Below are 23,816 nucleotides of genomic sequence, written 5' to 3' on the forward strand. Positions count from 1 at the left end.
ATGGAGTTTCATGTGAATCATGTTTATCGTGAAGGAAATGTTGTGGCTGATTTTCTTGCCAAGAGAGGTGCAAGGGGTTCTGATATGGATTGGTACAATGATAGTGATCATCTGCCTAGCCAGTTGCATGGTCTTCTCATAATGGATAGAATTGGTGTTTCTTATCTGTGCATTTCATAGCTTCTATCCCAGGTACGGTTTTTGGTTTTAGTTAGACCGACTTTCTATCATTATTTGCCTCTGTGGTTTTTTCTTCTTGCAAGTTTTGATTTTGTTTTTGTTTTTTGTCTTGGTTTTGTATTGGTTTTTTCTTTCTGAACATTTAGTTTGTAGCTTGTTTGTTGATTTAGATGTTTGGGAGTTGGGTTTTTTATTTTGCTTATTTGTACATCCCAGGCGTCTAAAGTTTGTAACCATGGTTTTCCTCCGCCATAAGTGAAGGCTATCAATAAAATTAAAGTACCGTCCTCTTTCCAAAAAATAAAAAATAAAAAAGCCTTGGTGACACATTCCTCAAATCTTGTTGCTTAATCGGCCTTTTCTTGTCATTACCTTTTTCTTATGAATCAAAATGCTGACATTCGATCATATGATATCGCTTCTGTGGGGGTTAGGTGTAGACTCAACTCGGTGTTTGTTCTAAGTAGTTGTCAATTGCCTATCGTTTCTACTATCTTCTAGTTGTTCCTTTTCCTTTTGATAATACAAGCAGTTAATATATATATATATATATATATATATATAAATATATATATATTATCATTTTAATTTCATATCAATGTCATTCTGTCAGCAAGTTGTCCTTTTGGTTACCCAGAAAGGGATAACATGAAAGTTGTATCATATGTTGATTTTGGCCTCTGAAAAAGTAAACCATTGATATCTTCTACTGATTAAATTGACACATCTACTGGAAGCTACAACAATGCAAGTTCCTGTTCTTGATAGATTTTTTCTTCAAGCATGTTATTCTTTCTAATTTATTTACTGGTCTGTTCTTTTCTTTTGTTTACTAATTTTGTTATTAGATTTCCAAAGAGCAAAGCTAAGCCTTTACATATATCCATTCAAGATAGAAGTTCAAGATGCAAGTTTTCTCTGCTGAAACTTGTCCTCCTAGTTATCGTATCTGGAGCATTTGTAAAACTCCTACACTCTCCAGACGTTTACAACAGCAATGGGCTAGCACATTCTGGTTCTAGGTATATGTAATCTTACATTATTGATGGCACTGCTTTTGATATTTTGAAGTTTTGCTTTGTGACAATTTTTCCATTTGGCAACGGACAAGAGCCAGGGCATCTACAAGAAAACAATTTCCATGGGGTTAGTGGGGGAATTTATGGGCAGCATGCCGTAAATTGTAGGTTTTTTTTAGTAAAATTCTTGCTGCATTCTGTAAAATGTAGGCTTGTTGGAATCATCCCCTGCAAATGCAATTAGCTTTCCTTTGATTCCTGTTAATCACCTATTCACCTGCTTTTCATACTGTGAAACTACATTGCAGGAAAAATTATAACATTTCCAACTTCAATTTTAACATTTAAGCAATGCAGGTCAAGTTTTGTGGACAGGTGGATATGGGGTGGTCAAGATCCTCGCTATCGATCAAATCTAGACATTGAATGGGATGACATTATGAAAGTTCTGGAAAAGGTGACCGAGAATCATGAAAAATGGGGAATCGGTCTTGTAAACTTCAATAACCGTGAAATCGATCATTGGAAGCAGCTTATTCCTGATGCCAAACACATTGTTCCGCACTTGGACTACGCTGAAAAAAATGTGACATGGGCTTCCTTATATCCAGAATGGATTGATGAGGAAGAAGAAACTGAAGTACCCATTTGTCCATCTCTACCAAAGATTGATGCCACAGGAATCCGACTTAATCTTATAGCTGTTAAGCTTCCTTGTCGGAACGAGGGGAATTGGTCCAGAGATGTAGGTCGGCTGCACTTGCAGCTTGCAGCTGCTGATCTAGCAGCCTCCTTCAAAGGCTTGTATCCAGTGCATTTGCTTTTCATTACCAAGTGCTTCCCTATACCAAATCTGTTTACTTGCAAGGAACTTATTGCACATCAAGGGAATGCATGGCTATACAAACCAGGCCTGCATGCACTAAGAGAAAAAGTCCATCTCCCTGTAGGCTCTTGCGAACTTGCACTTCCTCTCAGGGGCAATGGTCAGTCATACCTCAAAATTTTAACAAGATGTACAATACAATTGTTGCCACCATCTCTCTAAATCATAACCTATTTTTTTTAGAAGAACTAATGAACATCAAGGCACGCACTCGATTGAATTTAATAGAAAATAGCAGTTTTGAAGTGTTGATTTTGCTTTAAAAACTCAGACACTATGACATGCTACCAGCTCGCTAGTAAGTTATTGATTTCTTTGTGAATTGTATGAGATGCTTCAAATTCTACCTGGTAATATATGGTTCTTCCATCTTGCATAGCAATTTGTTGATAGAAATCTAATACAATTCCTTCAAATACAGAGCTGATTTACTCAAGAAATATGCCCTGAGAAACATATCCAACAGACAAAATGTCGGTCACAATCTCAAGAAGAGCATTCATGCTACATAACAAATTGTTTCTTTCCATATTATTCCACGACTATAAATATCATTTCTAAAAAGTCTATGAGTCTCAGGTGCTGCCCAAAGTTTGATTGGTTCTATTTTGTTAAGAGTAGTATTAGATACAATTTTAAAATATGTAAGTACCACACTCTCTTTAAGAAAAAAATAGGATCCATCATTAAAAAAATTAATTTTTTCATGTGAGTTCTAAATTTATTCATATTTTTTAAAAAAAGTACACAGAACTTGCAAACACTAGAGAGTGCAAATATCATTTGTACATAACTAGAACCTTCTACCTCAGACTAACAACCACAAAGTATCAACAATCACCGCAGCACAGCTGCACAACACAATACAAGTTGCTGCCCCTAAAAAATAGCTCATTGTTTAGACTGCCCAAAGCCATCAACCACCATAACCACTCTCTTGGAGTTTGGGTCTAGAAAATACTTGATAGGATCCTTTTGATCTATTTTTTAAGGATTTGTTTTTCTTTTTTAATGTAGCTTTGTCAAATTTGGCTCAAGGCTTTTGTTAAGATTCTACCCCTCTATCGGTTTACATTTTTTTATGATATTGTCATTGTATAATACTAATAACAACGACAATAAGAATAATCAGTAGAAGGTGAGGCATACCAAATATTTAGAAAAGATATGAGCCTTTTCTCCAATCTCTCTCTAGAGGTCATTTTCTCTCTACCCAACCGTCGGCATCCTTCCATTTCTTCCGTCCAAAGGAGGGTTGGAGCATCAGCTCCTCCCTCCCTCCTCTAGTCCAGCCAACGCTGGAGCTGTCCATAGAGTTCTTTTTTTTTTTTTTTTTTCCTTTTTTCATAGTTTTATGCCCATAGCACCAAGATGTGCCGATCTACTACCTACCAACCACCTACAACTACCACACGCCTCACCAGCCAATGATCTGTCAGACAGTCGAAGAAAACTACTCAAAAGAGTGGCATGTGAGTCTCACATGCAGCTCATACCGCGCGTGAGTTTCCTGTACCGTTGCACCAGAGAGAGCCTGTCGTCGTCACGCATGGCACCACTTGGATTAGAAGTTTTGGATCTCTCAAATCCGACCACCACCTTATTTCCTATAGTGGCACGTGAACCACATGCGCTACCGCAGACAGTGAAGGTCCTATGCTGGTGTATCGACTCATCCTCTGGTTGCTATGTTTCTATGTTCCTACTTTCCCTAATCAAGGATAAAGCGAATGTGGATGAGAAAGTCTCTTCTAGCCAAACCAGACCAACAAGATGTAGCACACAACAGCTTCTAGCCGCAGTATTAAAGTCTGTTTATCAGACTATATTATAACATCTTCAAGTGACTTCCCCTAGTAGGAAATGGGTGAGAGCCAAACTTTTGGCTCTAGATCATTTTTTTCTTGTTTTGTGATGTATCTGTTGGTTTTGGAAAGACTGTAGGGGACTCTCACCCCTTTAGAACTTGTATCTTGTAATCTGCTAGTTTATCTATGAATATTTTACTTGCTGAGAAAAAAAAACATTTAGAAAAGGTGCCATATTCATTGGTTTTCCAACTACAATGAAGCTGTTTGATAATGTAGCATTGTTTGATGGCATGAACCCAAAAAAAAAAACAGGGTAATAATTTCCTAGGCCATAAATGTAACACCTCGCATAAATGTATGAGTAGTGAATAAAATCACACAATATTTGGGAAGAAGAACATGTTGACATTTATATCGATTTCAATAATGCTGGAATTCTAACTTTTAACTTGTTGTTTGGGATATAAGCCTTGGCGTAGTTTGAACTTTTCTTATGTTATTACAAATGATATTAAAATCAAACTGATCATTTTATAGTGTGGAATGTAAGTGCATCAAAACATAACCTCGCAAGGGCATTACACATATTAGAGGGGAAATGTAACACCATATTTCTCTAGAAAGGTAGCGAACGAAATTTTAAGTTGTCAAAGAGAGAGTTCTTGACATTAATAATGATTTCAATTGAGTTTCACTTATGCTTAAGGGCATGTTGCCTGATGGCACAAGACCCACATCTCTAAAATAGATATCATAAGTTTGACGCCTCTCACCCCAATATATAATAAATAAATAAATAAATAAATCAGTTTCACATATAATTTTGAGTAATTTTTTTAAAAAATATGAATTAATATATTACCTTAAAACTATTACTGTCAAGAGTTTAACCGTGACTATACAAGCAACACCATTAAAAGTACCCATTGAATTCTTCCTTGTCACCTCTCCCAAGCATGGTCCGATTTGGCATATGGACATGGATAATCATATCAAAAGGAGGATATTATTGGTAGTAAAAAGATTCTCTCAAGTTATTGCTTGAATTAATTAAGGCCCCTAAGAGAGAGTAAAAGTGAAATGAGCCATACAAAATGAGCAATAAACCGTTTTAAGCGACCTTAACCTTATCGACAAGCTATTAAGGTTTCGTTTGTTTTCGAAGATGAAATGAGATGAGATGAAATGAGTTAAGATTGAAGTTAAAATTTGAATCAAATATTGTTATAATATATTTTTTAATTTATTTTTGTTTTGTGATTTGAAAATTTTGAATTCTTTATTTTATTTTCTATGAAAATTTGAAAAAATTGTAAATGGGAAGCGAGTGGCCTTGCAGGCCTGGCGGATCACGGGGGAGATCCACCACAATAGATCAGGTTCGATCATTATATAATAAAGTAAGTTGTCATGAGGGCCACCTTGAATAGAAATTTTTTATATCTCTATTTTGGAGGTTTACCATTATCTTGAATTCTCATGTTAGAACTTATGAAGCCCATTGAAAAATAGACAAGTTTAGAAACTTTCAAACAACCATATCCAATTGTCATCTTTATTCAAAATTATATATGTTTTACACTGGACAGAAGCCATACCTCTGAAACATACTCAACATATTTCTGAAGCCAACCCACCTCTCATTGGCCTTAAAACTTCTTGGATTCTATACCCACGGCTCTAGCATTTTGTAGCTAAACAGATCTAAACAAATTTGTTATTTATTTTTCCTTTTATGTACATGGCAACAAACTCAATCTTCAAGTGCGTAGAAAAATATTTATTTATTTTTCCTTTGTTCAACTAAACAGGTCTAACCCATAAAAATACTCCTTAAATATTCTCATCAAAACAAACCCAAAATCAACAAGCAGAGAACAAAACATACAGAGAGAAGAAAACATACCCACGGATGAAGATGACGGCATGAGGATCTAACCCATAAAAACACTCCTCAAACATTCAAACATTCTCATCAAAACAAACTCAAAATCAATAAACAGAAAACAAAAACGTAAACCCTCAAAAACTTAAAAAAAAAAAAATCTATGTTTAAAAAAAGAGAGCAGATCTAGAAAAATAACGGCATATACTCTTACCCACAAAAGATTTGTCCAAAGGCATTGCTCATAGATCGAGAGACACAGAGAGAGAGAGTTACCGAAGTGAGAGAGAGAAGAGAGACTTACCGACCGGAAGTTCGGCCAACGGCGACGGCGAGAGAGAGAGAGACGGAGGCAAAACTTGAAGGAGAAAGTTAGGGTTCCATACTTTCATGGCTCGAGGGGGAGAGAGAGAGGGGAGAAGTGAAGTGAGATACGATTCAGCCAACGGGTTTGGGGGGCTTAGTTAGGCTTAGTTTTTTTTTTATTATTATAATCGAGTATCGAGGTTAAAATCTGGTACCCGGATGTAATATCGTAACCGGCCCGGGTTGGGCTGATTAGGAGTGATGCGGGTTCCGTATCAGGGCCGGAACCCGTAACCTGGTTTCGGACCGGGCCGAATAAAAGTCCAACTTGGATGAACAGTCTTGGGAGGAGGGAGCATCAGGACTGGGTTTGTTGGTACCGAGATTGATTTTGGAGTTGTGTTGGTGGTGGGAGGCTAAAGAGAGGGAAAGAAAAAGGACAAGGGAGACAAAGAAGATGTAGGCCATGGAAATTACAAGAAGTGTGGATGGCTTAGAAAACAAGAAGGTGTTGGAGCTGCTTTTATGGACAAGTTTTGTGGATTTTTCTTTGATGAGTAGTCACCATATTGAATCGATCCACTAAAATAGCGTTCAATGGAAAAGGAAACTGGAAGGCGGCGCTGGGTTCACGAAAGATTGATGGGGATTGGTAAGACTCAAAAAGTCACAGGTTGTTATGGTTATTTGGTAGGGGAGAAGTTGAGGGAGTTGTGTGCCTGCGTCTTCGCATACAGACTCAAACCATCAAAGGGGTGGGGGAATGCTCTATTTGGACTTTTTGGAGAAGACGGGTCGCGGGGGAAACCGACAATGTAAGTTAGTATAAACAAAATACAGAGAGAGAGGATAATAAGATCATGAGTTCTAATCTAGCAAGACTCATAAGATAATAAATATAACTTATATGAGCTGAGATTTTGTTACTAAGAAAGACAAGATGAACAACTCTCATATGTCTAAACTTTTCATGGATTAAATGCACCTGATGTATGAGCATGAATGTAAGTACAATCATGAGAAAATGAATGAACTAATTTGGTTGAGACATAAAAACAAACACTTGATGAGCACTAGTTTAAAACCAAGTGGTAGAATGTAGAAACCCACCGAAATTGAGCCTTCTATACATGATTAATATAATCCAAAAAGATCATAAGTTCAAGCAGACACTCAACCAAACAACTCAGCACAAATCATCAACGCAATCCCCATATATATATATATATATATATATATATATATATATATATACCAAACCTAGAACTTGAGAGATAGAATGTATGATTTGAATGAATTCAAAATCTTACCGTGATGAAGACTCTTTTAGGCTTCATTTGGAAGTCAAACTCATCTCAACTCATTATTACAATTTTTTTAAATTCCAACACAAAATATAATAAACAATTAAACTTTTTCAAATCCCAAAATAATAATATTATTAAAAAATAATATTCTAATAATATTTTATCATCTCAACTCAACTCAGTTCAACATCTAAACGTAGCCTTAGGCAAGAAACTCAGAACCAAGTATTTCTCCCAAGTAGATGGTATGAGATGAGGATGCGAAGAGAAGTGCTAGGGCACACTTATGTGAGGTGCCGTGTGTTTGGATGAGTATTATTGGGGTGCTGAGAGCGTTTGTGACTAAGGGTTGTGCAAGGCATGCGCTAGAAGATCTCTCTGAGACTCAACATGGATATACACGAGTGTCCTACTGCGACTTAGTCAAACTAATATCACCAGATTTATATCACTACCCAATATCCACCCAACCTCCAATAATATTTTATATTTTTATTACTTTACTCATTTTTCATAAAACGAAAATAATAATAATAATAATAACATACTAAACATAAAAATAATCCTTTTTTTTAAATTATATATAAACTATGAGGCAAATAATATGCCTAGATGCATCTTAGTTCAAGCATGGTATCACGCACAAAATAATTTCAATAGAGTACACTCATTTGCAACAATCACTATGGATGTTCACACCTCATAATATCATCAATGTCAAAGTTCAAGTGAGTGTGTGAGTGAGCAAGCTTATATAGAGCAGTAACTTTTTATTTCTTTTTCTCATCAATATATTTTTAATAATATTATTCATGAATATTTTCTTCTTATAGATGCTCCCAAAAGATTGTCACTCACCTCAAAAGTCAAACTTTATGATAGGCTAAGATACATGAGTATCTCCTCTAAACACTATTTTGCACAACCTCTTTCATGTCCATTTTTGTTGCTCACATTTTTCCACAATGATTTGAGCCACAATTATTTCTGTAAGAACTTTAAGGGATAGGTCCGTGTATAGTATTGGTCTTTTTCCACAATGATACAATACCAACTTTTTCTATATGGACCAATTGTTTGTGTTTGGCAAAGGAAGATCTCTTTATTATTGTACTAGGTTCAACTAGTATTAGTCAATTTAAGACATGAACTCCTTCTATGGTAAGCATCTCAATTAATCAATATAACTTTTTAATTATAAGTTGCATGCATATAAGTTCCCCACAATACTTTGTAAATGAACTTTGATAAGATGACTCATAAGATTAGTATGCACAAAGTGAACTACATAAAATAGAGAGATGCATAAGTTCAAAATTTTATTTTGTGAGAACACATGTGCTTAAAACTTTGGCATAACAAACATGCACTTTCAAAAAAAATTAGAAACAAACCAGAAAATTTTTATATTATTTTTCTTATTTTAAAAACTGAAAACATAAACAATTAAAAAAAGAAAAATAAAATGCATGTCCTAGACTAATAAAATGAAATGCAACGAATGCAAGAACATGCAAGTGGTCCTATCAATTAATGTGACACGTTATCTTCTTTGACCACCCACTTAAATTTTGGCCTATTATGTTCATCAAAACCACTTTGTATGATCTTTTCTTTGTTGTGAAGATAAAATTCTGCTAGTTTACCTAGCTTTAGACTTATGAATGTGATTTGTTGACTCATCTCATCAACTTGATTTTCTAGAGTCTTTCCCTTCTTTTTTAACTTTCTTTCACCTCCATTTTTCTTAAATTTATTCAAGTTAAAGTAATATGATCTTATATGGCCAAGAATACCACAATGATGACAAGTAGGAATAAACTTACCTTTGGACTTACATTGGTTGAGCTTGGTCGAGCTTCTTTGCCATTGATCTATCATGTGAGACTCTTGGAGCATGAGTTTTAGACATGGCTTTCTTTAGAGCTTTGTCATCTTCCTTTAATAAAAATGATACCTTTTGATGAAGTGGTAGCGGATGATGAAGTTTTAAGTTCCATACCTTGGGAAGTCATGTATATGTCAAACCCGTACGATCATAACTAGATTTTTTATAACTCAACATCTCATCTAATTTTTGAGTAGCAGTCTTTTTTTGGCACTCTTGAGAACTCTACAATTCTTTGTCTAGTGCATCCTTTTGAGCCTTCAATCTTGATATCTCAACTTAAAAAATTTTCAGTGCCTCGGAAAGATTATTATTTTCATTCTTCACAGCTGTGAGTTTATTGTACATCTTCTTATTGAGTTTTTTCAACTTGACCACTTCTTCACATAAATCATTATATGCTTCATGTATACTCAGCTCATAGTCAACATCAATAATAGCTATATCCAAATCACTATCAGCAATTTCACTTTCAAATTTTGTATACACAATATCAGAAAAATTATTAACAATAATAGAAAAAGCCACAAAAGAATTTCATCATAAGATGATGAACTTGAATTTTCAGATTCTGAATTGTCACTAAGTATGACATTTAGTGTTTGTCCTTTATTTTTCTTAAAGTCTAGACATTCAATTCTTATATGACCATAACTTAAGCATTCATAGTTTTTCACTTTATCTTTTTGCTCAGATTTTTCTGTATTCCAATTTTCATAATATTTTTTCTTTACAGGAAATTCCTTACCTTGTTTTTTCTTTCCTCTAGCAGAATTTTCTGAATTTCCTTACAATGAGATCTATATCCTCATCATTCAAACTTTCTTTATCAAAAAAATGATTTTGATCATCTTTTACTGTTTTCAAATCAATGGACTTATATTTTCTTATTTAAGGAATAGACGAATCATATATTTGTAAGGAGCTAACCAATTCTTCAACTTTAATAGTATCCAAATCCTTGTTTTCTTTTATGGCCGTAACCTTTGGGTAGGGGTGTCAAATCGTGTTAACGGGTCGTGCTTGTGTCGTGTCAAGACATGTATATTATATTATATAGGTCAACCCTAACCCGACCCGTTAAGCTTATCGTGTCAAAATCTCAAACCCTAACACGACCCATTAACATAACAGGTCGTGTCGTGTCAACCCGTTTATGTAAATGGATTGAAACAGATCCAAAATTGACTCATTTTATCTAATTAAGTTTACATAATTTTATATAAATATTAAAATCATAATATCTATAAAAAAAAATAAAAAACTAACTACAAGTCCAAAATTACAATCAAAACAAAAAAAAATATCGAAATTAAAATCCCAACAATTTTATTTTTTAGGTATAAGGGTATAATTGTAACTTTAACTTTCTTAACGTGTCATAACGGGTTGACCCGTTATTAACCCGTTAAGCTATCGTGTCTTAACGGGTCAACCCGTTTTGACCCGAACCCGTTAAGGGTAAACCCTAACCCGCTTTTATCGTGTCGTGTTCGTGTTGGGTTAACGGGTCGTGTCACATATTGCCACTCCTACCTTTGGGCGAAATCTTTCAGGCAAGGACCTTAAAATCTTTCTCACGACCCTTGAATCCCCCATCTTCTCGCCAAGATTAAACCTATAATTAACAATATCATTAAGTCTAGCATAAAAATCATTAAAGCTCTCATCTTCAAGCATTCTAATATCCTCAAATTTTGAGGTTAACAACTGTAATTTTAAATTTTTTACAACCTTTGCCCCTCATGTGTAACCTCTAAGATTTCTCATGCTTCTTTAGCAATTTCACACATTGAGATTTTTTTTAAATTCATTGAGAGATGCAGTCATGAAGATAGCATTAAGTCCTTTGCTATTCCAATTAGAGTTGGTGATCTCATCTCTTGTCCAAGCATCAAGAGATATCTCGTGCTTAGTCCATCCTCGTTCAATTGCATACCACACACATTCATCCAAAGATTTAAGGAAAGCCCTCATAGGAACTTTCCAATAAGCATAGTTTTCTACATCAAAGTATGGTGGGACAAATAACGACATGGTCAACAGGGGAACAGATTAAACTAGAATGAGTGAACCACACTCTTTTGCCAATTGAAATTACCCAAGTACCCATGTATCGTAATGCAACGGAAATATCTACCAATTCACTCAACTAATTTGTTAGATCTCAATCTTACAATTATTTAATCAAATGAACATATAAAGTAAATAAATAAATTGCATGGCACCACGATTGGTATCAAAGGGAAACACTTTAAAAGTAAGACCCTACGGGATAGCCAAACCTAGAAAAGTCAAGTTTATTATTTGAAAATCAATTTCAAGTAAAGCTCAATTACAAAATATTTGTCAATTGACACTCTTACTTGACCAGATAAATGACCTATTTGTCTTCTACCGCAGTAGAAGCCATAACCTCTGATGGTCTTCAAACATTGGCTTTTCTTCTGGAACTCCAGTAGCTGAAAGTTGACCAATCAATTCTCTAACATGGAGCACAATCACGCTCTTTTAGAGAAACAATATTGAAATTACCCACGTACCCCTTTAACGCAGCGGATATATCTACCAATTCACTCAACAAATTGGTTAGTATTTAAGCATACAATTAACTTAATAATTAAATAATAACGTGAAATAAATAAATTACATAACACTAACAATGATATCTACTAATGGGCTCGGTCTATTAGGACTTTCAAGTGTAGTAGGAATCTGCTGAAAGGAGAACTCTGCTAGGAAACGATTATGCTTATAATATATATAAGCAAATATATATTTCATTAAACTGGATAATTTCAGACTCATTGAAACTTGATTTTTCTACTTATAATTTGGTTGGTAATTCCTAAAACCAATCTGTCGTGAAGACGTCTCTTGACGGAATGCCGACACCGGTGATAACTCTTCACTACAGTAACAGATTTCAGATCAGCCTCTTCTTTGAATAAGTGCAGATTCCTTAGGACTCAATTTTCTCACTCATGACTTATCTAAACAACATCTAATACATCTTAGATAAACTTAATATTGTTATAGATAAAGTCAATAAATAATTTACATTCATTCAAAATTACCAACTTAATAATAGGATAAACTCTATCATTTTAGTCACCTAATCCTATACAAACTTATCAACTTAGTCACTTAGTTCTTACCAAACTTTTACATCTACAATCTCTTCCTTTGGTGGATTGGTGACAAAGTCAACTTGAGGAATGTCTTACATCTACAATCTCCTCTTTTGGCTGATTGGTGATAAAACCAACATGATGAATGTAAAGTGTACCTAAGACAAACATAACTAGCAGACCAAGATCTCGTGAAGAAAATCTTAATACAGTAATGAGAAGAAATGACATAGAACACTCTTGGAAATTAGTCTCAACAAAATCAAAAGTTAGATGTAATCTAAACCTACTAAAATAGTGTTCTAGTCATAATTAATAACCATGTTCAGTACTTAGTTCTCCCCCAATATTTTGCTGCTCTCCCTCAAATATATAGTTCTCCCTCTCAATATTCTGCTGCTCCCCCTCAATTTCTCCCTTTTTTTAGCAATACACTTACTTCACTTACTCATTCAATTCTCTCTCAGTTTGTTCAACTCCCCCTGAACACATTTAAACCTCTCCCTTTTTGTCACTAATCTGACAAGAGTCATAAGATAATAAATACCACTTATGTGAGTTGAGATGAAGACATTAAGAAAGACATGATGAACACCTCCCATGTGTCTCAACTTTTCATGGATTAAATGTACCTGATGTATAAACATGAATGCAAGTAAAATCATGACAAAATGAATGAAATAGCTTAGTTGAGACATAAAAACAAACACTTCTAGGCATTAGTTTAAAACCGACATGAATAGTCCCATAACCCACCAAAAATCATCATCAATACATGCATAATATAGATCCATATAATCATATGTGTAAATGTCTACTCAACCCAACCAAACTCCAAGACCCAACTTTACAAAACTAAAATCAACAACCTAATCTCCATAAATATGTGCAGAACCCTAGACTTTGAGAATGAGAAGGATTTGATTGAGATATAAACCTTACCGTGATGAAAAAATGTAGATTATAAGTATTTGTTCTATGTCTTAATCACGAGAAGCACGCAACCGATAAGTGTGAAGTGGGATATGGCTAGGCCTGGAGAATGGACAGTACCGTGTATCTGGGTGAGTTCTTGCAAGTGAAAAGGAAATAATATCGTTGGTAAGTCCTGAGCATGTACTTTGTGTGGGGCTAAAACATTTAAATGACTATTGTCGTGCATGGGTTACTCGATAGGGGCTTAGAAGCAAAACAGAGACCCACCACTGGGATTTATGCAGCAAATGCAAAAAGTGCTCCTAACACTAACCCATACCTCAATATATTTTATGTTTTCAAATTTATTTTATATAAACTAAAATAAATAAATAATAAACAAAATTTAACAAAATTTTTACTTTTATATATATAAGCAATGGGGCAAGTAACATGCCTGGATGCATCTTAGTTGAAACATAGTATCACTCACAAAAAAATTCAATAGAGTACGCCCTCTTATTTGCAACAATCACTATGGATGTTCATATATCATAAGATCATCAATGTCAAAGTTCATGTGAGTGTGTGAGTGAGCAAACTTATATAGAAAAGTAACTCTTTATTTCTTTTTCTTTTCAATATATTTTTGATAATATTATTCATGAGTATTTTCTTCTTATAGATGCTCCCAAGAGTTTGTCACTTACCTCAAAAGTCAAACTTTATGCTAGGGTCTAGATACATGAGTATCTCCTCTAAACACTAGTTTGCACAACCCCATTTATGTTCATTTTTGTTGCTCATCTTTTTCCACAATAATTTGAGACACGATTATTTCTATAAGGACTTAAGGGATAGATCCGAGTATAATGTTTGTCTTTTTTCGCAATAATATAACATTGACTTTTTCTATAAATATCAACTATTTGTATATGGTAAGGGAAGATCTCTTTATTATTATACTAGGTTCAACTAGTATTAGTCAATTCAAGACATGTACTCCCTCTATGGTGAGCATCTAAATAATAAATATGGAACTTAATTATAAGGTGCATACATATAAGTTCTTCACAGTACTTTGTAAATAAACTTTGTTAAGATAACTCATAGGGTTAGTATGCACAAAGTGAACTGCTCAAAGTAGAGAGATGCAAAAGTTCAAAATTTTATTTTGTAAGAAAACTTGCTCAAAACTTTGATATATCAAGCATGCACTTCCAAAAACAAATGAGAAACAAACCAGCTATTTTTTTATATTATTTTTCTTATTTAAAAAACTAAAAACAGAAACAATTAAAAATAGAAAAATAAAATGCATATCCTAGACTAATAAAATGAAATGCAACGAATGCAAGAACATGCAAGTGGTCCTATCAATTAATGTGACACGACATCTTCTTTGACCACCCACTTAAATTTTGGCTTATTATTTTCATCAACTCCACTTTGTATGATCTTTTCTTTGTTGTGAAGATAAAATTCTGCTAATTTACCAAGCTTTAGACTTATAAAGGTGATTTGTTGATTTATTTCATTAACTTGATTTTCTATAATCTTTCCCTTATTTTTTAACTTTATTTCACTTCCATTTTTCTTCACTTTATTCAAATTAAAGCAATATGGTCTTATATGGCCAAGAATACCACAATGATGACAAGTAGGAATAAACTTACCTTTAGACTTACCTGAAGAAGTCATTATTGCCTTGCCTTTATTCACAGGTTCTTTGAGATATTTTCTACATTACTTCCTTTTACAAAGATGATACCTTTGGATGTAAAGGCAGCGAATGCTTTATGATGTGAAGTTTTTGAAGTATTGTATCCCAACCTTGTGTGATCGGAACTATCTCTTTGAACTTTTAGTAGTTCATTGAGTTTTTAAGTGGGAGTCTTTTCTTTGACTTCCTGACAAGCTGCTAACTTCTTTTCAAGTACCTCTTTCTATGCACGTAGCTTTGTCACTTCTAGTTTTTTCACTTTCAGTGCTTCCACCAAATTGTTTTTCTCACTCTCTATGGTGGTTAGGTTTTTGTACAGCTTCTTATTTACGTTTTGGATTTTCACAAATTCTTCACATAAATCCTCATATGCTTCATGCACACTTAAATTATGATCAGTAACTTATGTGGCAACATCAATGTTAGTGTCACTAACAACCATGTTGTCGTCAGCTTATAGTTTACTCGTGTCATCATAATCAGTACTAGAAGCAGAAAAAGCAATAAAGACAGTTTCATTATCAGAGAATGTATCTGAACTTTCAGAGTCAGAATCATCACTTGGAGTAGTATTCAAAGATTTTGATTTTTTTTTAAAATTTGGACACTCAATTTTTATGTGACCAAAACCAAAGCATTCATGACATTGGGCTTTATCTTTAAACTCTGTTTTGTCTTTATTCCATTTTTCAGATTCGTTCTTTTTAGTGAAAGTCTTACCCATTTTCCATTTACTAGAATTCTTTTTATTAATCATAAAGTTTTTTAATTTTCTGGCCACAAGTGCATGGTCATCATTACACAAGTCTTCAAATTCAGACTTATTTTCTTTCTTAGTAGTTTTGAGTGCAATGGACTTACCTTTCTTCTGTTGTGGAAGAGTAGATTCATAAGTTTGCAAAGAACCTACCAGTTCTTCTACTCGAATTGTGTCTAAATCCTTATTTTCTTCTATGGCTATCACATTTGGTCAAAACCTTTCAGGTAGGGATGTCAGAATTTTCTTTACAACTCGTGCCTCCTCTACCTTCTCTCCGAGATTGTACCTTGAATTAACAATATTATTTAGTTTTGCATAAAATTCATTGAAAGTCTCATCTTCCAGTATCTTTATTTCCTCAAACTTTGAGGTCAATATTTGTAATTTGAGATTTTTCACCATTTTGGTCCCTTCATGTGTAGTTTCTAAAATATCTCAAGCATCCTTAGATGCTTCACACATGAAAATTCTCTTGAATTCATCAGGAGATACTGCCATGAAAATGGCATTTAGACCTTTATTGTTCCAATTATAGCTGCTTGATTATTCTTTGATCCATTCTTCTATAGGTATTGTGGGTCTTGTCCATCCTGACTCCACCATTAGCCAGACTTTCTCATCAAGCGATTTTAGAAATGCTCTCATTCTTACCTTTCAGTAGGCATAATTATCACCAACGAAATTTGGTGGTGATGATCATGACGCCATGATCTTCTAGGGGAACGGATCTTACTCAGATTGAGTGAACCACGCTCTGATGCCAATTGAAATTACCCAAGTACCCCTATCACTCAGCGAAAATACCTACCAATTTACTCAATAAATTGGTTAGTCTTCAAACATGCAATTAGTTTAATAATTAAATAATAACGTAAAATAAATAAATTGCATAACACTAAAATTGGTATCGAAGGGAAACCTTTTAAAGAATCCTGTAAAAGTAAAATCCTACGAGGCAGCTAAACCAAGAAAAGTCAATTTTATTATTTGAAAATCAATTACAAGTAAAGCTAATTACAAAACATTTGTCAATTGACACTCTTACTTGACTAGACAAATGACTCATTTGTCTTCTACCGCAGTAGCAGCCAGAACCTCTAACGATTTTCAAACATTGGCTTTTCTCCTGGAACTCCAGTGGCTGAAACTCAACTAGTCAATTTTCTAACATGGTGCATGATCACACTCTTTGATAGAAACAATATGAAAATTCTCCAATGAGTTTTCTCACCAAAATATGCACTGAAAAGTGCTCTAGAAAATATCTAGATCTGAATCTCTACAGATCTTAACCAATAAGATCCCTTAAATAAACAATCTGAAAATTAATTCCAATTGCAATAGGATTATGTTGACACCTGGCGCTGAGTCTTCTTATCAGATATATATTTCATTTAACTGGATAATTTTAGACTCATTGAAACACAATTTTCCTACTTATAATTTAGTGGGTAATTCCTGAAACCAATATGTCGTGAAGACATCTCTTGACGGAATGCTGACACCCATGATAACTCTTTACTACAGTAACAGATTTCAGATCAGCCTCTTCTCTGGGTAAGTGCAGATTCCTTGGGACTCCTTTTTCCCACTTATGACTCATCTAAACAACCTCTAATATCTCTTAGATAAACTTAATATTGTTATAAATAAAGTCAATAAATAATTTACATTCCTCCAAAATTATCAATTTAATGATAAAATAAACTATATCATTTTAGTCACCTAATCCTATACAAACTTATCAACTTAGTCACTTAGTCCTAACCAAATTTCTACATCTACAAATATGAAAATTCTTCAAGAAATTTTCTCACCAAAATATGTATTGTAAAGTACTTTAAAAAATATCTAGATATAAATCCATGCAGATCCTAAGCAATAGGATCCTTTAAATAAACAATCTGAAAGCACTTTTAGTTTTCGTAGGACTCTGCTGACGAGGCGAGTCTGTCGCGAAGACATCTCTTGACAGAATGCAAGTTTTCTCTGCTGAAACTTGTCCTCCTAGTTATCGTATCTGGAGCATTTGTAAAACTCCTACACTCTCCAGACATTTACAATAGCAATGCGCTAGCACATTTTGGTTCTAGGTATATGTAATCTTACATTATTGACGACACTGCTTTTGATATTTTTAAGTTTTGCTATGTAACAATTTTTCCATTTAGCAACGGACAAGAGCCAGGGCATTTACAAGAAAACAATTTCCATGGGGTTAGTGGGGGAATTTATGGGCAGCATAACGTAAATTGTAGGTTTTTTTTTAGTAAAATTCTTGTGTTGCATTCTGTAAAATGTAGGTTTGTTGGAATCATCCCCTGCAAATGCAATTAGCTTTCCTTTCAATCTTATTAATCACCTATTCACCTACTTTTCATACTGTGAAACTACTTTGCAAGAAAAATTCTAACATTTCCAACTTCAATTTTAACATTTAAGCAATGCAGGTCAAATCTTGTGGACAGGTGGATATGGGGTGGTCAAGATCCTCATTATCGATCAAATCTAAACATTGAGTGGGATGACATTATGAAAGTTCTAGAAAAGGTGACTAAGAATCATGAAAAATGGGGAATTGGTCTTGTAAACTTCAATAACCGTGAAATTGATGAAGCAGCTTATTCCTGATGCCAAACACATTGTTTTGCACTTGGACTATGCTGCAAAAAATGTGACATGGGCTTCCTTATATCCAGAATGGATTGATGAGGAAGAAGAAACTAAAGTACCCATTTTTCTTTTTTTCATAGTTTCCCGCCCGTAGCACCAACATGTGCCGATCTACTACCTATCAGCCACCTACGACTACCACGCGCCTCACCAAACGTCGATCTGTTAGGCGGTCGAAGAAAACTGCTCAAAAGAACGGCGCGTGAGTCTCACAAGTGGCTCATACCGCACGTGAGTTTCACATGCCATTGCACCAAAGAGAGCCTACAGCCACCATGCACTGCACTACCAGGATTAGTACATTGGAATCTCTCAAATCTGACCGCCGCCTTATTTCCTAAAGTGGCACTTGAACCACACACGTCACCGCAAACAGTGAAGGTCATATGCCGATGTATCGACGCATCCTCCGATTGCTACGTTCTTGTGTTCCCACTTTCTCTAACCAAGGATCAAGTGAAAGTAGATGTGAAACTCTCTTCTAGCCAACCCAAACCAACAAGATGTAGAACACAACTCTTCACTACGGCTGCTAGCTACAGTATTATAGTCTGTTTATCAGACTATATTAAAACCGCTTCAAGCGGCTTCCCCTGGTGGGAAATGGCTGAGAGCCAAACTTTTGGCTCTCGATCCATTTTTTCTTATTTTCATGATGTATCTGTTGGTTTTGGGAAGACTGCAGGGGACTGCCACCCCTTTAGAACTTGTATTTTGTAATCTGCTAGTTTGTCTATAAATATTTTACTTTTTTTTTAGAAAGATGACGGTATCTCAATTTTATTGATACTTCTCACTTGTGGCGGAGGAAAATCGTGATTACAATTTTAGACGCCTGGGAGGTACAAATAAGCAAAATAAAAACCAAATCCCAGACATCAAGAGCAACAAACAACAAACTACAAAACTAAATGTTCAGAAATACAAGACCAATACAAAACCAAAAACAAATCCAAACCAAAACCAAAACCTGCAAGAAGAAAAGACCACACATGCAAAAAATGATAGAAATGCCAGATGGAGTATGACCAAAAAATCTTATCTGGGATAGAATCTACGAAAAGCGCAGAGAAGGAAGACCAATTTTATCCATTATGAGATAACCCCATAACTAGCTAGGCAGAAGACTTCTATCATTGTACCAATCCATGTCAGAATCCCTTGCACCTCATTTGGCAAGAAAATCAACAACATCATTTCCTTCACAATAAACATGACTCACACGATACTCCATGCACTCTAAATATTTTACTTGCTGAGGAAAAAAAAACATTTAGAAAAGGTGTCATATTCATTGGTTTTTCGACTACAATGACGCTATTTGATAATGTAGCATTGTTTGTTGGCATGAACTCAAAAAACAACCCTAAGTAATAATTTCCTAGGCCATAAATTTAACACCTCATATAACTATATGAGTAGTGAATAAAATCGCACAATATTTAGGAAGAAGAACTTGTTGAAATTTATATCAATTTCAATAATGCTGGAATTCTAACTTTTAACTTCTTGTTTGGGATATAAGCCTTGGCGTAGTTTGAACTTTTCTTATGTTATTACAAATGATATTAAAATCAAACTGATCATTTTATAGTGTGGAATGTATGCACGTCAAAACATAACCATGCAAGGGTGTTACACATATTAGAGGGGAAATGTAATACCATATTTCTCAAGAAAGGTAGCGAATGAAATTTTAAGTTGTCAAAGAGAGAGTTCTTGACATTAATAATGATATCAATTGAGTTTCACTTATGCTAAGGCATGTTGCCTGATGGCACAAGACCCATATCTCTAAAATGGAGATTATGAGTTCGACCCCCCTCACTCATATATATATATATATATATATATATATATATATATATATAATTGAGTTTCACATATAATTTTGAGTAATTTTTTTTTTTTAAAATATGAATTAATATATTACCTTAAACCTAATACTGTCAAGAGTTTAACTGTAACTATACAAGCAGCGCCATTAAAAGTACCCATTGAGTCACGCAATTCTCCCATGTCACCTCTTCCAAGCATGGTCCTATTTGGCATATGGGCATGGATAATCATATCAAAAGGAGGATATTATTGGTAGTAAAAAGATTCTCTCAAGTTATTGTCTGAATTTAAGGCCCCTAAGAGAGAGTAAAAAGTGAAATGAGCCATACAAAATAAGCAATAAACCGTTTTAAGGGAACCTTAACCTTGCCGGGAAGCTAATAAGGTTTCATTTATTTTTGTAGACGAAATGAGATGAGATAAGATGAGTTGAAATTACAGTTAAAAGTTAAATAAAATAATGTTAGAATATATATTTTTAATATTATTTTTATTTTGGGATTTGAAAAAGTTAAATTCTTTATTTTATTTTGTATAAAAATTTGAAAAAGTTGTAATAATTAGATGAGATGAGATGAGTTAAAAAACTTTTTGAAAACAAACGAGGCTCAGCGTGTGCTATGAAATTGGGCTTCTTGTTGCAACCGCATGTATCTTGCAAGTCAAGAAATTGATGGCCATATGCCAATGCCTTTGTAACATTACTAGCATTGAAAAAGTCCATGTTATTCGGTATTGTTTGTGTCATTTTTCCCTCTTTTACGTTTGTTCAACGTACGACTTAGTGGGTGGCAACCTCCATCATCAAAATCCAATGAATGACAATGACCCTGTGGAAATTTATTAAATAAATAAATAAATAAGTTATATTTTATATGATGAAGTAGAAATTACACCCATCCAATTCTTATCTACCTCTCTCGGAGTTACACAATAGATGCCGGGAGTGAGATACCACATGGATGGAGATCAAATGTAGCCAATGATTTGGAATCTCCCAATATTGTTGAGTTCCAGACACATTGCAGCCAATATTTCTGCAAAATTTGAAGCAAATTACTGAGAAGATGGAATCCACTCATCTCCTTGGATAAAATTCTCGACGGAATATGTGTGTACGTGCCCTGTCGGGATCTGCTTACTCCAAGTTACTCTCTTGGACAAATTAGAGCCTGGTCCAGAATTCCCAAATTCCCCGTAATAGAGTGTTTTCAATGCAAAATCACCATCCCATGGCATCCAGCCTTCTGGTGTAATAAGAACTTCTAAGTTACAGTGTATAAAGACGGTCCTCGAGTACAACTTCCATGGCCTCCCTAAATAATTAAAGTGTACTTTGGGATTGTTATGATACAGCACCATGTATTCGTTGGTGCCATTTATCAAGCAATTCTGAAAAACAAAACCTGTGGATTGTGCAGGGTCATTTCTGCTATGTGCAGTGATAGTATTTTTTTCGCCCTTTGCTGGATCTACTTGTCGGGGGCAGATTAAGATCTGGCAATCTTGAAAAACTGATGCTGAGTTTCCAAAAATGAAATCCACATTTCCCTGGATGCGGCATGATTTGTAGAATTGGCGGAGGGAGCGAGCATAGAGTGTATCTTGATGGCCTAAGAATTCGCAGTTCTCAATGACTGATAGATCACTGTCTGATCTAAAGGCCACTGCTTGGTGTGCATCAGGACCGGCCGTGTTTTGGATTGTGATGCCGCTGGCCATGAATCCATCGCCAAGAACAGCTATGCCAAAATGATTCAAACATAAGAACAAGAACGGAATTTGTTTTCAAAGCAACTCAAGAACAAGAAGGGAATAACAAAGCAAAGCTAAACTCATAAATTTTACGGCTTCCTAACATCTGTTCTCTAAGGACTTTCTTCTACCATTTCATAAAAGAAGTCATCTACAATTGTAGTCAACATTTTATCTTTTGTTTTTAGTACTAACTAGCCCTTTTTCCTAAACTCTTGCAACTAAATAGTTAACTGCGAATAAGTTTGTGCAACCCAATTTCATTTGACACGGGCTCTACACGAGGACAAAAGCTGGAAGGATGGACTTGTGATTGCAGATGTTTAAATGAACATCAAACGCATCGACTGTTCAATGAAAAATAGCCAAACATTGTGTGACGGGAGGGTGCCCAAGTCGATGGTTAAAATAATCATAAACTTTATTTGGTACGGAATGCATACAATGTAAGGTGACAAACTCATGGAAAAACCTAAGTGCAAGAAGCCGTAAAACCTAACATGCGCACCTCCCCAACAGTATTTATTGACTCCATCCACAACCTTGAAAATAAAAACACATATTCAAAAAGAAAAGACAAAACAGTAACAAGGAAGAATGGCCACGCACAATGAAGTAATATGCATTCAAAAGACTTACCAACTGTGGCTGTGTTGTATGTCCAAATCCCGGGCTGGCCAACGTTCAACGACCCCGTAATGACCGTTTTGCCCATCCCGTCTCCTAAAAACACCACGTTCTTCTTCTCTAACGGGATTCTGACGGTTTCCTCGTATACCCCCTCCTTTATATGTATCACGAACTTCCGTTCCCCGGCGTTATCAGGTGCGGCGTTCACTGCCTCCTGCACCGTCTTGTAGCACCCGCCACTCCCGTCCTTACACACGGTCGCGTCCGCCTTTAGCTTAGACGGGAAGCCGCCCCGGAAATCCGACCCAGAGCCGCCACCTACCTCCCAGAATCGGTCCCGCTCGGTCTTGGGCGGGGCCCACGACCCGGTCTGGTTCCCGAAAATACTGTACGAGAACACCATGCTCAGCGCGTTACTCGTGAGCCCAACCAACGAGTCCAGAAACGACATCGTCGAGTTCACCATCTGGGTATCGTTCGCGTACTTGAGCGCGGACCAGCAATCTTGTTGGTAGAGCAAGGAGGCGCTCATCCAGATTCTCGCATCCTTGATCCTGCCATGTGGCAGTGCGTCTTCGGTAGTCCGAGAGATCCGGTACTCGGAGCTTGTGAGGGACTCCAGGCAGTTTTTGGCGGCCGAGGTGCGATTCACATTCCCCGCGGACGAGTCCAGGATGGACTTGACCATGGATTGGGCGGTGTGGAGGTTCTGGGAGGAGACCCAGATAGCGGACTGGATGAGCTGGAGAGGGGTGGGGTTGGGGGGCACGTGGTTGGATTGGGTCAAAGAGGTCTCGCATGGGATAGGGAAGCGAGTGGCCTTGCAGGCCTGGCGGATCGCGGGAGAGATGGAGGAGGGAGCATCAGGACTGGGTTTGACGGCACCGGGAGAGAGGGAAAGAAAAAGGACAAGGGAGACAAAGAAGATGCAGGCCATGGAAATTACAAGAAGTGTGGATGGCTTAGAAAACAGGAAGGTGTTGGAGCTTGCTTTTATGGACAAGTTTTGTGGATTTTCTTTGATGAGTAGTGGCCATATCGAATCGATCCACTAAAATAGCGCGCGGTGGAAAAGGAAAATGGAAGGCGGGGCTGGGATCACGGGAGA

The 23,816-nt window shown here is 35.7% G+C and overlaps 2 protein-coding genes across 2 annotated transcripts; one reads left to right on the forward strand and one right to left on the reverse strand.

Annotated features, from left to right (window-relative positions):
* LOC121249276 (UDP-glucuronate:xylan alpha-glucuronosyltransferase 1-like) lies at positions 1–18,442 on the forward strand. The gene is made up of 5 exons (XM_041147988.1): positions 1–167; positions 1,029–1,202; positions 1,557–2,185; positions 16,381–16,468; positions 18,262–18,442. Exons 1-5 carry the CDS (start codon positions 1–3, stop codon positions 18,440–18,442), a joined length of 1,239 nt encoding a protein of 412 aa, XP_041003922.1.
* Positions 18,443–20,993: 2,551 nt separating this feature from the next.
* LOC121249005 (probable pectinesterase/pectinesterase inhibitor 51) lies at positions 20,994–23,816 on the reverse strand. The gene is made up of 2 exons (XM_041147639.1): positions 22,718–23,816; positions 20,994–22,065 (listed from the first exon to the last, which is right to left on the reverse strand). The coding sequence occupies exons 1-2, from the start codon at positions 23,643–23,645 to the stop codon at positions 21,380–21,382; spliced, it is 1,614 nt and encodes a 537-aa protein (XP_041003573.1). The 5' UTR covers positions 23,646–23,816; the 3' UTR covers positions 20,994–21,379.

The sequence above is a fragment of the Juglans microcarpa x Juglans regia genome, chromosome 2D, assembly GCF_004785595.1.
Source record: "Juglans microcarpa x Juglans regia isolate MS1-56 chromosome 2D, Jm3101_v1.0, whole genome shotgun sequence".
NCBI lineage: Eukaryota > Viridiplantae > Streptophyta > Magnoliopsida > Fagales > Juglandaceae > Juglans > Juglans microcarpa x Juglans regia.